The sequence below is a fragment of the Crocodylus siamensis genome, chromosome 2 (assembly GCF_052110815.1).
Source record: "Crocodylus siamensis isolate JL-2025a chromosome 2, ASM5211081v1, whole genome shotgun sequence".
Lineage (NCBI taxonomy): Eukaryota > Metazoa > Chordata > Crocodylia > Crocodylidae > Crocodylus > Crocodylus siamensis.
The window spans coordinates 207946729-207959479 of record NC_143396.1 but is presented as its reverse complement, the minus strand read 5'-3'; the positions used below and the strand labels follow the sequence as shown (position 1 = coordinate 207959479).

Here is a 12751-nt window from a genome sequence, read left to right as displayed (position 1 = left end):
GTTGTTTCATCTTTTGTCTTCTCTGTTGATCTATAGGTGACTCAAGAAGAGCCGGGGCGGGAGGGAAGGGGAGAGTGTGTCTAGTTGCGCTCCCTACGAGCGACTCCAGACCTCGTGTAGCTGACCAGACAAAACAAGAAAAAGAAACAGATTATCTCTAACTTCTTGCATGCAGATCCACTGGCAAGGAGGTAGATAATGCTGATGCTTTGTTTCCAGCTGGGTGCCTAAGATACTTTGCATAAGGTATATTAAGAGCTAAGCGCATGTTGCCAGGCCCCCCTTCCACATCATGCATATTTCTAATCAGGAATTGATTGATTTACTAATAACTGGTTTCTGTCAGCATCCAGGACAAAGGCAGGGAAGAAGTTTAAATCACTGAAGGCTGACAGGCAAATTCCTCCATAGGTGTTGTTCTCCTTAGCCTCCTGTGAGCAACCAGACTCTGGAAGTCCTTTCTTATGCCCCCACTTTTTTTTTTTTAAGTGCATTTTTAAAAGCGCTTTCCCCCCAGTTCTTTTATTTGGGCATCAGTCATCCCAGTTCTCAAGTATTGTGACTTAGGATGGAGAGGGACCCCGGGGATGGAGGTCCTCGATGTATATTTTTCATACGCATAATTATTCCTTGCCTCGGCTCTTTCAGGCGCAGGGGAGTGGAGGCAGAAGCAATGCTCTGCCCCTCGCATGGGCTGCCCCCCACCCCCATCTCTCCATCCCGCGATGCGGTTATCCCAAGAAGCCGCAGCTTGTGAGTGTGTGAGTGTGTGTGACAGAGAGAGAGAGAGATGCTGTGTAATTTTATCCATGCTGCACTCTGGGAGTTCACACAAGACTGATACCTTTGCCTCCTCTGCTTTGTATCAATTGGTCGCAGATCAGGCTATTGTTGCAGGAAGCTTCTTTTATTTCTATGCTCTGTCGATCAACGAAATTTCCCCCGTCTCTTGCTCAGTGGCTCTCTCCCCCCCATCCCTCTCCCCCCCCCCTCTCTCCTGCATGCAGCCTTTCTATCTGGAAGCCCAAGGAGGACTCTGATCACTGCAGCTCCATCCTTTCCAAACAGCTGGGACTCTCCGGTGGCCTTTGCTGGTGGCTGCTGGCTTCAGTAGATCTCAGGCAGAGGGGGAAAAAGGGCGAGATCGAGGCAGAGCCGAGCTCGCCAATGCTTCGCGGCTGGAGTCGGTGTGCAACTGTGGAGTGCTGCTAGCAAGACGACTTTAATGGGACCCCTGGTGTCCTTGGCTCCCGGGCGCGACCTCCCCAGCAGACTCGGCGCTGCGGCCATCATGCCACAATGGTTATAATTTGGATCTTCTTCTTCCTGAGTTTGTTGCAGGAGTCTTGGTCCCCAGGGCTGGCGGCGGAGGTGCCCGAGGCACTTTCCTGTGCCAAAGGCCAGGCGTGCGACCCAAGGCTGCGCAGAGATGCCGGGGGCCGCGGCGGGGTCTATGAGCATCTCGGGGGAGCTCCCAGGCGCCGCAAGCTCTACTGTGCCACCAAGTACCACCTCCAGATCCACGCCAGCGGGAAAATCAACGGCACCCTGGAGAAGAACAGCGTCTTCAGTAAGTAGCCGGCGGGCCCGGCTCTCCGGGGCCAGCGCCAGCCCGGGGGTGCTGAGAAGGGAGTGACAGTAAGTGGCACGGGGGTGTGGGTGCCCCGGGGGCTCAGGAGGGCACCGCTGCCCCCTCACCCCCCCGCCCCCGCGATGCAGGGCAGCGGGGCTTCGCCCTTGGCAGCCCACCCTCGGCCCTCGCACGTGTGTCCACGCGGCGGCGGCTCAGCCCAGCGCGCTTCGGGGGAGCTCCTCGGCGGGCTCCTCCTCCCCTGGGGCCAGGCAGGGAAGCGCGGGGGGATCGGGCCCGCCTCCCCCACCCATTAACGCCCCTAAATCGCCTTCCCCACTTGCAGGCAGGCACTCCCACGGAAGTGCTCAGGGCTCGGACAGAGCCCCGGGAGGGACGGGGGGGATAGGATGCCCCCCGCCAACCCCGTCCAGTGCCACTGAGCTGGTGCGAGGAGGAGCATCCCTCTGCCATCGCAGCCTCGGAGCTCACCCAGCTGCAGCACCTTGGGTCGCAGGTCCCCCCTTCCTGGCCCATCCTCCCCCGGCCCCCAGGCAGTGAGCGAGTGCCCTGAGCTGGCCCCTGCTTGGCCGGGGGGAGTCGGTCTCCTCCCTTCCCTGCTCCCTAGGGACCCTCGAGGGTGACCCCCAGGCTGCTGGTTGGTGCCCTCCCCCAAATCTCCTCCTTGGAGGGGGGATTGGAGCTGCTCGGGACCGAGTGCCAACTGCCCCCTTCGAGAGCAGCGGTAACGAGGCTGAAACGGGCTCTGGCGGGAGTCAGGGGAGCCTGGGCTGTCCGAGGCGGGGGCTCTCTGCGGGGCGCCCAGCCCGGTGCGGGCAGCTTTCCCCCGGCAGCCCGCCCCCCCACGCCTGGGCGAGCCGAGCAGACTGCCCCACCCTGGGAGCCCGCAGCCCGCGATGCTTCAGGAAAGCGTAAATCCTGGCTCGCGATGGCACACAGAGATAGGAGACCTCAGAGAGCTGTCTGAAGTCCGCAAAGGAAAACCACGGTTTCCTAGAGGAAAACCCCTCGCTATCAAAGACTTTTAGGAGACATCCTTCAGAGTTCAGGCGAGGGGTGATTCAAAACAGCTGTACCGTAATTATCCTAAATCTTGGAGACTTAGTGGGACTAAGAGTTTAACTCAGGAACAGAGAAAAGCTGATCACTCCGTGTTACCGTGAGCCAAAGACAATTTGTGAGTTTAGATCAGGGGATTTTTACATCTGCTGTTGAGCTGGTGTACCAAAACGCTACACCGCGAGCAGAACTGCAAAAAGCAAGGTACATGTATCCCTATCACTCCTACTGCAGCATCTTCCTCTAAGGTTTAAAACCTCCTTGGCATCTTAGCCTCCTTTGGCTGGGTTTAAACACTCTGGCATATGCTATCTTCCATGGGCTGAAATACCTCCTCCCTTTTAACTGGGCTTAGCTAGGCATATTGTCCTTGTTTCAAGCACTGCATTGACTTCCTAAATGACAAGTCCTTTCATGGATCTAAGACGCAGCCGTCTTACTCCATCTTACCCTCTGGAGACCTCAGCAAAAGCATTGTCCTGAAATGGGCAGCTTTGTGACTGGTTTCAATAAGTCAAGCACTCTCACATCCCTAAGAAAATAATTAAAGGGGATTTAAACATTTTTATATACATACAGGATTAGGTGAACCGCTAGTTCTGTGTCAGCTCTTTCCTTCTTGAAATAATTCAGCCTCAATCAAACAACCAAGGATTTGCTGTCAAGTTTTTTGCTGGCAATTCCCCATGCTGATGCTGCTGTTCCTTATTGTCTCTTTTTGGTATAGTCTTGTTTGCAGTATCACCTTTTGTGTATGACACACAGGTGAAATCATATTCTGGAGGTAAGCAACCTTTCAGATGCATCTCAGGAAATTACAGAGGAGAGGAAGGACCACAATTCTCATCTATTTTTTTCTCTTTCTAGGTATTCTAGAGATAACTGCAGTTGATGTTGGAATTGTTGCCATCAAAGGTTTGTTTTCCAGCAGATACCTAGCAATGAACAAAAGAGGAAGACTTTATGCTTCAGTAAGTTTTACTTTAAGACAGCGGTACCTCAATCCTTGTATGAAAAAAGAGAGCATCTTCCCATTGGGAACCAAAGATTTTCAATGGGAGGAAAGAAACACCATTGTCATGAACGGACAGAATTTATTTGATATATGTACATGTTATAGGAAAATGTTCAATTCTGTAGCAGCTTTTTCCTTGATTTTGTTATGGGAAATCATCATCCATAAAATGTTTTGAGACTCTTAAAGGCGCTAAATTCTAAATATTCTTCCCTGTATATCACCTGTGCTCCTAGAGATAAAATGATACACTAGTCAAAATTATATGGACTTGAGGTTTTCTTGACAAGTGCAAGTACTGATATTATATAGTATTAAATTCAGCAGCAGCAATCTTTTCAAATACAAAATATCTATATCTATTTGAAAAGTCCATGTTCAGAGATGTATGCATCTGACATCAGTAGTAGATGCAAATGTTCAAAGGAAAGGAGTCTAAAAATGGAATGAGCATTCCTACTATAAGAAAATGTCATACTGACATCAACTGCAGCTCTTCTGGCAGAAGCCATTGAACTGGTGCTCAGGCTAGTGAAAGAGAATTTAAATTGGAGTCAGAAGACAGGGATATAGCAGAAGAAGCAAGTACAAGAAGGCATAAGACTATATAAGTGCAAGTAAGCCCTCCAATCCACTACTTGAACGTATATTCTCTCCTAGACCAGTGGTTTTTAACCCATGGCCCACAGGCTGCATGTGGCACACTGCTGTGGCCTGTGCGATATCCTGTTAAATGGATACACAGGAAGTAATTTGTGTGTGTGCAGCCCAAATAACACACTGAAAGCTGCAAGTGCTGGAGACTCAAGGTGAAATCTGGGTCCACCAAAGTCAATTGGAGTTTTATCATTGATTTTAGTGGGGTCAAGATTTCACCCATGATGTGTAAGATTTTTCCATTTAAACTTTTGTTCACACGTGCAGTTCACTTCACCCCTGTAGCTATATGCACACAAAGGCATATAAATATTTCTCAATAGGTATCTTGCACGCCGTACCCATCAACTTTGAATTTGGTCCCACGCCCTTGATTAAATTGCAGGCAATCTCCAAATCCATCTATTCCTATACAACAGCCAGGCTGTACAGCTTGCCTAAGCAGGAATCCTGTGGTATGAAAGCAGATTTGAAAAGAGAAAGAAAAAAAGTGTAGGGTTAAATATAGCTATGTGAAACTTGCTTCCTTCAACTACTCATTATATGTAATTCTGTTGATTTGAACAGCATGATACATCCTCAAGCTATGAGAGGTTTTCCATGCACATACAACCTAGGTAACTCCACTTCATGCTTGAGGAGTACTCAGCTATTTCCATATATTATATATTATGCTGATCCTCCTTTTTGAAGAGTTTTCTTCTGGTGAATATTCCGTCTATAGTGGCAAGTGGTACTTGATAAAGGGGTTGTATAAAGATGATGATTCGTTGTGGGATTTATATCACAAAAAGCATTACCAAAGTAACACACAGTTGAAGTGGAATGTACCCATTATTTGCTCTGCTGTGTCAAACCAGAGACAGAATGTTCCCTGCATTCCCAGCTAGAGCTACTAATTGATAATGAGGATCCTTTTTTCTATGGGTATTCTTCTACCAAATCAAAAAGGCCTTAAATGAATGTTAAAGTGAATTCTTACTACTTCTTACATGTTACTTGTTTGTATCCAGATTATATAGCATGAATTCACATAACACTAACAAACTCTTAGTGAAAAAAAAATCTTTAAATGGAAGGAAGCCAGAGACAGGCTCTTCCCTCCTGCATCTTTCCCTTCAGCATGAGAGAGAATCAGGCCAATTTGGGGCTATCCTTGTTGGGCTCCACTTCAGTGGAAAGAAAATCAGCTGTGAAAATTTCTCTGATACTGAAAAATCATATTTGCTACTTCTGTTCAAGGCCAAGGAACAGTGGAGATGCACAGGGGGTGCACAAGGGTGTACATGCATCCCCTGAGAGTGCTGGTGCACCTCCTGACTCGCTGCGCTCCCTGCTTAGGTGACAGGCAGGAGCGCTGGTGCCCCCCTTGTAAGTGCTGGCTGGGAAGCAGGAGTGCTGGATAAAGCACCACATCCACTTCTGGTTGGTGCAATTGGCTGCTGGCGGGGCATGTGCCTCTCCCCACCATCCCGACTAAGGTGGCACCGCTCATGCCAAGCAGATTGTTTCACAACTTCTCTTCTTGATGGCAACCCGTGTGGGAAAAGCTCTTTCCTTTTAGCTTCCCCTTTCTATGAAGGAAGTAAGAGACAAGAGCTCAGAGTAAGAAAGGAAATTTTCTCTCTCCAAGAGGAAACTGACTGGAATAGATATTTTAAAATAACTGTTCCACTATACATGCTTCTTTGGGAACACGTTATCCCAAAATAAAAATTGCTTTGTCCTGAAATAATTATGTATTCTAGAATAAAATATGGGTTTGTTTGTTTTTTCCAGACTTGAGTTTCCAAACAGGGGAGGATTTTTGTTTTGGTTTGATTTTTTTGGCTTTGGAATAGCTAAATGAATTCTAGTGTTTCTTTAGAATAGCTATGCCAGTCATGCATGTCTTTATGGAATTCTGGCATGGTCTCATGAACACATGAAAATCTACCCCCTTGGAGCAGGTGGAAGAAGAAAACCCTATGGTACTTGTATGCCCTTCATCACCATGGTTTCTGAGAACCCCACAGTCTTTAATGTATTTACCCACTGTGTTTATACCTGTGAGATAGGGCAGCAAGATAATCTCTACTTTTTAAATGTGGAAATGGTATAGACTGAACTGTCAAAGCAGCCAAAGCACCTTATTAGCATTTAAGTGCCTGCACATCTTTACTAATCAGGTCTTTAGAGACATCAAGAGAATATGGTGGAACAAGGAACTGAACCTACCTGTCCAAGGCCCTAAGACAATGACCTAATTACTGGACAGTTGTTCCTCAAGAGAAGACATCTTAGAGAAGACACCAACCAAGACCCTTCTGTAGTTTCCTTTTTTGTTTTAACTCATGAGATGACAAAGAAATGAAGAGACTTACATTTGTAGCTATGTGCAATGTGAAGAATACCTTTATTATAAGGGACTAGAACTCTAACACTGATTGCTACTGTTCACTTCAAGGATTCCTCACATTCTAGTTTTTTCTTTTAGTTGAGAATCAGGCAAAAGGGACACATTTCAGCATGGTATATTAAAATAAGTATTCATGAAGGGAGTAGCTTCTAGTGGCATCAGGAGCATATACTAAGATGAGAAGCATATCAGTGATGAAGTGGGGGAACAACCTGGAAGGACACAGGTGGCCCTCTACTATAAACAGTATATAGTGCTGTTTACAGTAGAGGAGCATCCGGGTGTTTCAGAGGACCTTGTCTGAAGACTTGCACCTCCCTGATCTTAAACAAATGCAAAAGAACTATTAGTTCCATCAAAGCTGAACAAATAGCATTTATTTTCACCTTCAAAGTGGTGTTCAGACATTAATGAATTTTCAAACTATTTCTAAGAAACAGTATTTTTACCCCCATTTTATGGATGGGGAAATTGAGCCCAAGTGCTAGGTAGCTCACCCAAATCAGCACTGGGCTCATCTACATGAGACACCTTAATGTGCAGTGGACTGTTCTACTGCACATTAGCAAGTCATGGAAAAAAAACATGCTAATGTACTAATGTACAGTACAATTAGTCTACTGCACATTAAGTGTCAGAAAAGATGTTCATCTTGGTACAGCTACTGTGCCTTTATCTAGTACTTCATATTAGAGGTACTAAACTGAATACCCAGTAGCAAAGGTGCATTAATAAATGTGTAGATGTGCCCACTGTGAACTAGGGACAGTTCTTTATTTCTAGTCCCAGGTTCAAACCTATGAGATTATGATAATTATTAATGTATACTGGAGTAGCAGCTAGAAGCAACACATTCACTACTAAGGCCCCATAAAACAAAAAAGGTTGTTTCTTTCAAATACTGTATAGTCTAAATTTAAGACAAGAGGAAACAGGTGACTGCAACAACAGAAGTGGAGGTCACATGAGGTACCAGCAAGGAAGTCATAAGGGTAAAACAAATGGAAAACCTCTAGAGACATATAACAGTTTACAAAGTAACTATAACTAGTAGTATTGTCCTTTTCCATTTCATATTAGTTTGTGAACATTTTTTTGTGACTCTAGACTGTTCTGATATTGCAGTAATACAACTGATACATAAAAAGTTACTCTTCTATTCTATAGTCCTCTTGTGGTATCTGGTCCTTGTAATAACAGATGCTCTATTCTATATACTGCAGTTATTTGCTTAATATCCAGCTGAAACTTCTTAAAGTCCTTTACCTGCATTAGGATGAATGTTTTTTGCTAGCATAATCTTTTTTGAAGCTAATGATGATGGTGTTTACTTTACAGGAAACTTACAATGCAGAGTGTGAATTTGTGGAAAGGATCCATGAGTTGGGCTATAACACTTATGCATCTCGCCTATACCGGACTGTGCCCAGTGGAGCCAACAACAAACGCAAAGCCAGTGCTGAAAGGCTCTGGTATGTCTCCATCAATGGGAAAGGACGACCCAGACGGGGCTTTAAAACCCGTAGGACACAGAAATCCTCTCTCTTTCTGCCCAGGGTGTTGGATAACAAAGACCATGAAATGGTTCGACTATTCCATACAAATGTTAAATACAGAGAGAGTCTACTTAAACCTCCAAATAAGAACCAGAGAAGACGGAGAGGGCACTAGTGGACTCTTCAGGAAGGTTAGGATGGGCCTGAAAGCAAGGGAAAGTGTTCAAATTGCTACTAAAAAACTAACAGCTGTGATTGTATGACAGAGATAAACATGGACATTTTTGATACGCTGTGTATGTAATTTGCGGTCACATCAAATCTGTCTACTTTTAGCTATTTTAGAATTGTTACCTGTGGTAAAATGTGACATAAACTGAGGCACATTGAAATGTAAATTAGTTTGATGTAATGATTTTACCAATGGCCTTTAGCATTTTTCTTCTTAATTTTAATTTTTTGTTTGTTTGTTCAGCTTACTTTAGGGTATTCCCCAATGAACCTTTCTTCCCCAGTGTAATATGAATATTATACACCTATCACCTGAGAGAAAGCATAGCACTTTCATAATACTTTCTTTGGTTTCCCAGTAGAGGACTACGTTGAAGTTATAATAGACACAGAAACCTCAAAACTGGTTTAATTTGTAACTTACGTGTATTTATTTTACCTAGGTTTTTTTATGAATGGTCATTATCAGTTATATTATCTTCTCTGGCATTAAATTAACCTGAAATTGTAAATTTACTTTACATTTAAACATTTCAAAAGAACTGCACATTATTAGGATATTTTAGAATTTGTTCAATTAAAATGTATCTTATCTTATTTGTTAATGGATTTTTACGAATCTTGGTAAATCAGATGAAGCGTTATTAATATAAATTTTGGAAGAACTTATAAACTAGTTTTTAAACACTAAGTCTTATTCCAGGATATGTTCAGAATGACATTTAAGACGGGAGTCTACATTTCCATTAGAAATTTTTGTTAAATGGGAGTGGTAAATCAGCGTTGGTTCTTGTTATCTTTATGTCTCCAAAATTCCCACTGAAGTCAACCAGAGTTGACATTAGGAACATTAGCTGTCAGGCTGGAAACTTTGATCATATATTTTCTGTATAAAATCTTAGTCATGAGAGTAAATATGTTTCAACCATTTAAAGAAAAAAAGTCTGACTATGCAAAAATATAGTAATTAACTGATTTTTAGAGTATTACTACTATTATTACATTAATCTCATATTAAAAGCTTGTATTTTGAAGAGACGGTCCCAAACTGTAAAATACAATTTGGATCTCAATCAGTGATCTTGGATTTTTGTGCAAACAATTAATGAAAGCTGTAGTATTTTGATCTGAATCCAATAGTGAATTTTTGCAAAATTTTAAAATATTATTTTCAGCTGATATTTGTTAGAAAATTTCCACTTAGTATTCAGGAAACATCATCCTATTGAAAAAGCAATATTTGGATTTATGTATGTCAGCTACAAGTGTAAACAAATAACATTATCATCATGTTGCAATAACATGGGATTTGAGGTGTTTGGTGCCTCAGAGAATCAGGCCCAAATACAGCCGTGCTGAGTAAAAGAGAGACTGAAATGAATTTAGTAGTCAGTGTGTACTTAACAAATAACAATCTGTTAAATAAACATCGCATTACTTAAAAAATAAATAAATGCTAATTCAGTTCCCAATCAAACTGGTATAAAGCATGCAGGACTTCCTGTGTTGTAGCCATTTCACAATGGATTTAAAGCCTAAATGTGCAAAACTGCTATCATAATCAATGGTAGATTTTCATAAGGAAGAGAAGAAGAATTTAGCTCATTAAGTGAGCCCAAAGTATTGCTCTGTCCTCTATACGTACCTAGCAATGTGGACTCATAGTAGCACTTTTGCACCAAAAGTCATTTTGGCCTAACATTTGTCCTGTTATTTCCTCATTTGTTCTCCTAATCCTCAGATCATTCTGGTGACAGAAGAAAAACTATGTATGTTGAATGTTTAGTTAATTGAGCATTCTCTGTTTTCCAGCATATATTAAAAACACATTACAATGATCTGTTATATAACGCTCACAAAAGAGTTGGCTAAAAATGCCAATGACGAATTCTTTACAATTCTTCCTTGTAAAAAAAGTACTGTGTTATGAGTTTTGAAGAATACAGACATCAAGCTGTATCAGGAAAAGCCACCAGAAAGGCTATTTTAGGCAAAAAGCTCCCAGGTTTGTAGACTGCCTACAGTGTATTCTCCCTTTCCTGACAAATATGGAAGCACAGTGGAAGAGCAGAGGATGTGGTCTTCCAGCTCTATAAAATACTGCACATTTCAGGGCATGTTTGGAGGACTGGTTGCATCTGTGTTGGGGGCTAAACTCCATGTTACCTTTTTGTCCCTTAGCTTGCTGTGGCAATGTGTCTGCCCTCAAATACTGTGTTGCTCTTGCTGTTGTCCCCACACCACAAATTTCCCCTCCAAGGTAGTGAGGAAGTACTCTTAGGAGGGAAAATTAAGCTAAGGAGGTTGATAATAGGGTTTGGTGGAAAGTGTTTGCAGACTAGCTTGCCTGAGGCTGCCATGCCAAATAAGGAAAGGGGTAGTTGGATAGTAAAGGAAGCAAGGCATTGTGATGGGTGAGGGTGCAGTAGTCTGAGAAAAGAGATTTTGGTAAGATGGGCCCTGTTATGTTCATGTAGGGAAGTACACAAAACAACTAAGCAACGATATGACATTTTATAACCCTCCTATTTGCCTATTTTCTCAACCGTTGAGGCATCTCCTGGTTGTGCACCAAGCCTACCAGTACACTGAGAACTTAGCAGAACAGGATTTGTTTCTTCCTACGCCTTGGGAAAACATCTGGTGTGCTATAAATGGACAACAGTTTCCCCTGGGTTTGCCTGGGGCAGATGCCATGTAGCTTTCATGGCTTTCCCCAGAACTGTTCTCTCTCTGCCGAACCATGCCCCCTGCTTCCCCACCACAAGAGATCCAACCTTTGAAATTCACTTACAAAAACTGGAGGTTGGCAATTGATACCACTTTGGGATAACTAGCTTCTCTCTAACTGACTTTTGGCTGTCTACATAGGTAATTTCTTTTGCTTTAATTGCTTCTTCAGCAAAAAGCATTCAAAATTATGTATCCCATTGCAAAGCCAAAAGAAAGCGTTGTGGACAAGAAGTCAGCCACATTCAGGAGGGTGCAGGTTGTTTTTATTAGGAGGAAAAATTGATGATGGAACCAGATGCAATCCTGGTTATTTGAAAACAGTATCTTGCTCTAAACACAACAGGAATAGTGAAGTAAAAGACAGTCTCTTTGACTCATAGCTCCAAGATCCTTTCTAATTAGTACTTAGCTCCCCCCACCTCAGTTTTTCTCACTACTCAGTAGTAGTTTTGACTGTTTAAAACTTTTCTGCCTCTTTTGTCTGGCATTTTCTCCGTCTCCGTTTCTTTGGCCTTTCTACCTCTCTCTTTTACAGTGTATGTCTTCATAAAACAACAGCAAGAAGGCCTTTCCCCACTCTGCTATTGATAAATAGCCAGGTAACTATTTTATAGGTTGGTGTCATGAGACTCAAGGCGCCCATTAGAAATGCCAGTTCTTAGTTTTTCACTCATTTTTTACTACAGAAAAATACAAGAGGAATTATTTTATTACAAAGAGCTCAGAAAGCCCAAACAGGTCAAAATGCTTTTAACACTGTGGATTTCTATTTGAAATTTCTGGGTTTATCTTGTGAACCATGTTTACACACCTAAGAGTGCTAACACTGTGCGCCACCCCATAGCATCTTTGAAAGGCAATCAAGAAGCCCCAGGGTGCGGTGGAATACTGGTTGAGAATCACTGATTTAATGAATGATTTTCTTCACTAGTCATGAAAATGCTGGTATACAAGAAAACTTCAAGGGGAAAGAGTGTAAAGGTGAGTGCCCAGAGTTGCTTTTGGACTTGCTGAGGCACACAGTGTGCCTGTAAATGAAGGGCAGTAAACAATTAAGAGACTTTCCAGTTAAGGCTTCAGGACAATTCCTTTGCTTGTTTCACAAAGATTGAAGTTATCCTGGACTGGTCCAACCCAAGATTGCTACTAGGTGTGGTGTGTTGTTGGCATTTTCTAATGGGTGCCTTGAGTCTCATGAGGTTGAGAACCACTTCACTAGTACCTGTACTACTATCAACACACCACATTTTCAACTGTGATTTCTCTTATGCAATTTGTGACTTGTCAGAAACTTTCAGCAAATCAACATGGATCCATTCCTTCTTCAAATCCTCGAGGACTAGATCATGAAACTGGTTCTCAAAACAACTGCTCCCAATCTTTCCTGCTGAACAGCTGCTAAAGCTTGGAACTGCTATTATGATTCCTACCTATGATTCAGTTTTTAATCCCTTATGCCTTAGTTTCTTTAATATATTTGGTCTAATAACAACCATGACTTGTCAAATATCTTCCATTATTGTTGGTTATCTGCCTACATCTAAATAGATACTTTGGCATTGATCTACATA

General features: G+C 42.9%; 1 protein-coding gene across 1 annotated transcript; it reads left to right on the top strand.

The window, feature by feature from the left end:
- The first annotated feature begins 1082 nt into the window (after positions 1 to 1082).
- Positions 1083 to 9201, top strand: FGF3 (fibroblast growth factor 3). The gene is made up of 3 exons (XM_090034954.1): positions 1083 to 1570; positions 3518 to 3621; positions 8059 to 9201. The coding sequence occupies exons 1-3, from the start codon at positions 1300 to 1302 to the stop codon at positions 8389 to 8391; spliced, it is 708 nt and encodes a 235-aa protein (XP_089891080.1). The 5' UTR covers positions 1083 to 1299; the 3' UTR covers positions 8392 to 9201.
- The last annotated feature ends 3550 nt before the right edge of the window (positions 9202 to 12751 follow it).

Coding starts and splice junctions, on each gene's coding strand:
- FGF3 (XM_090034954.1), top strand. CDS start 1,300: ATGGTTATAATTTGGATCTTCTTCTTCCTGAGTTTGTTGCAGGAGTCT. Junction 1,571..3,517: donor GGAGAAGAACAGCGTCTTCA/GTAAGTAGCCGG, acceptor TTCTCTTTCTAG/GTATTCTAGAGATAACTGCA. Junction 3,622..8,058: donor GAGGAAGACTTTATGCTTCA/GTAAGTTTTACT, acceptor TTTACTTTACAG/GAAACTTACAATGCAGAGTG.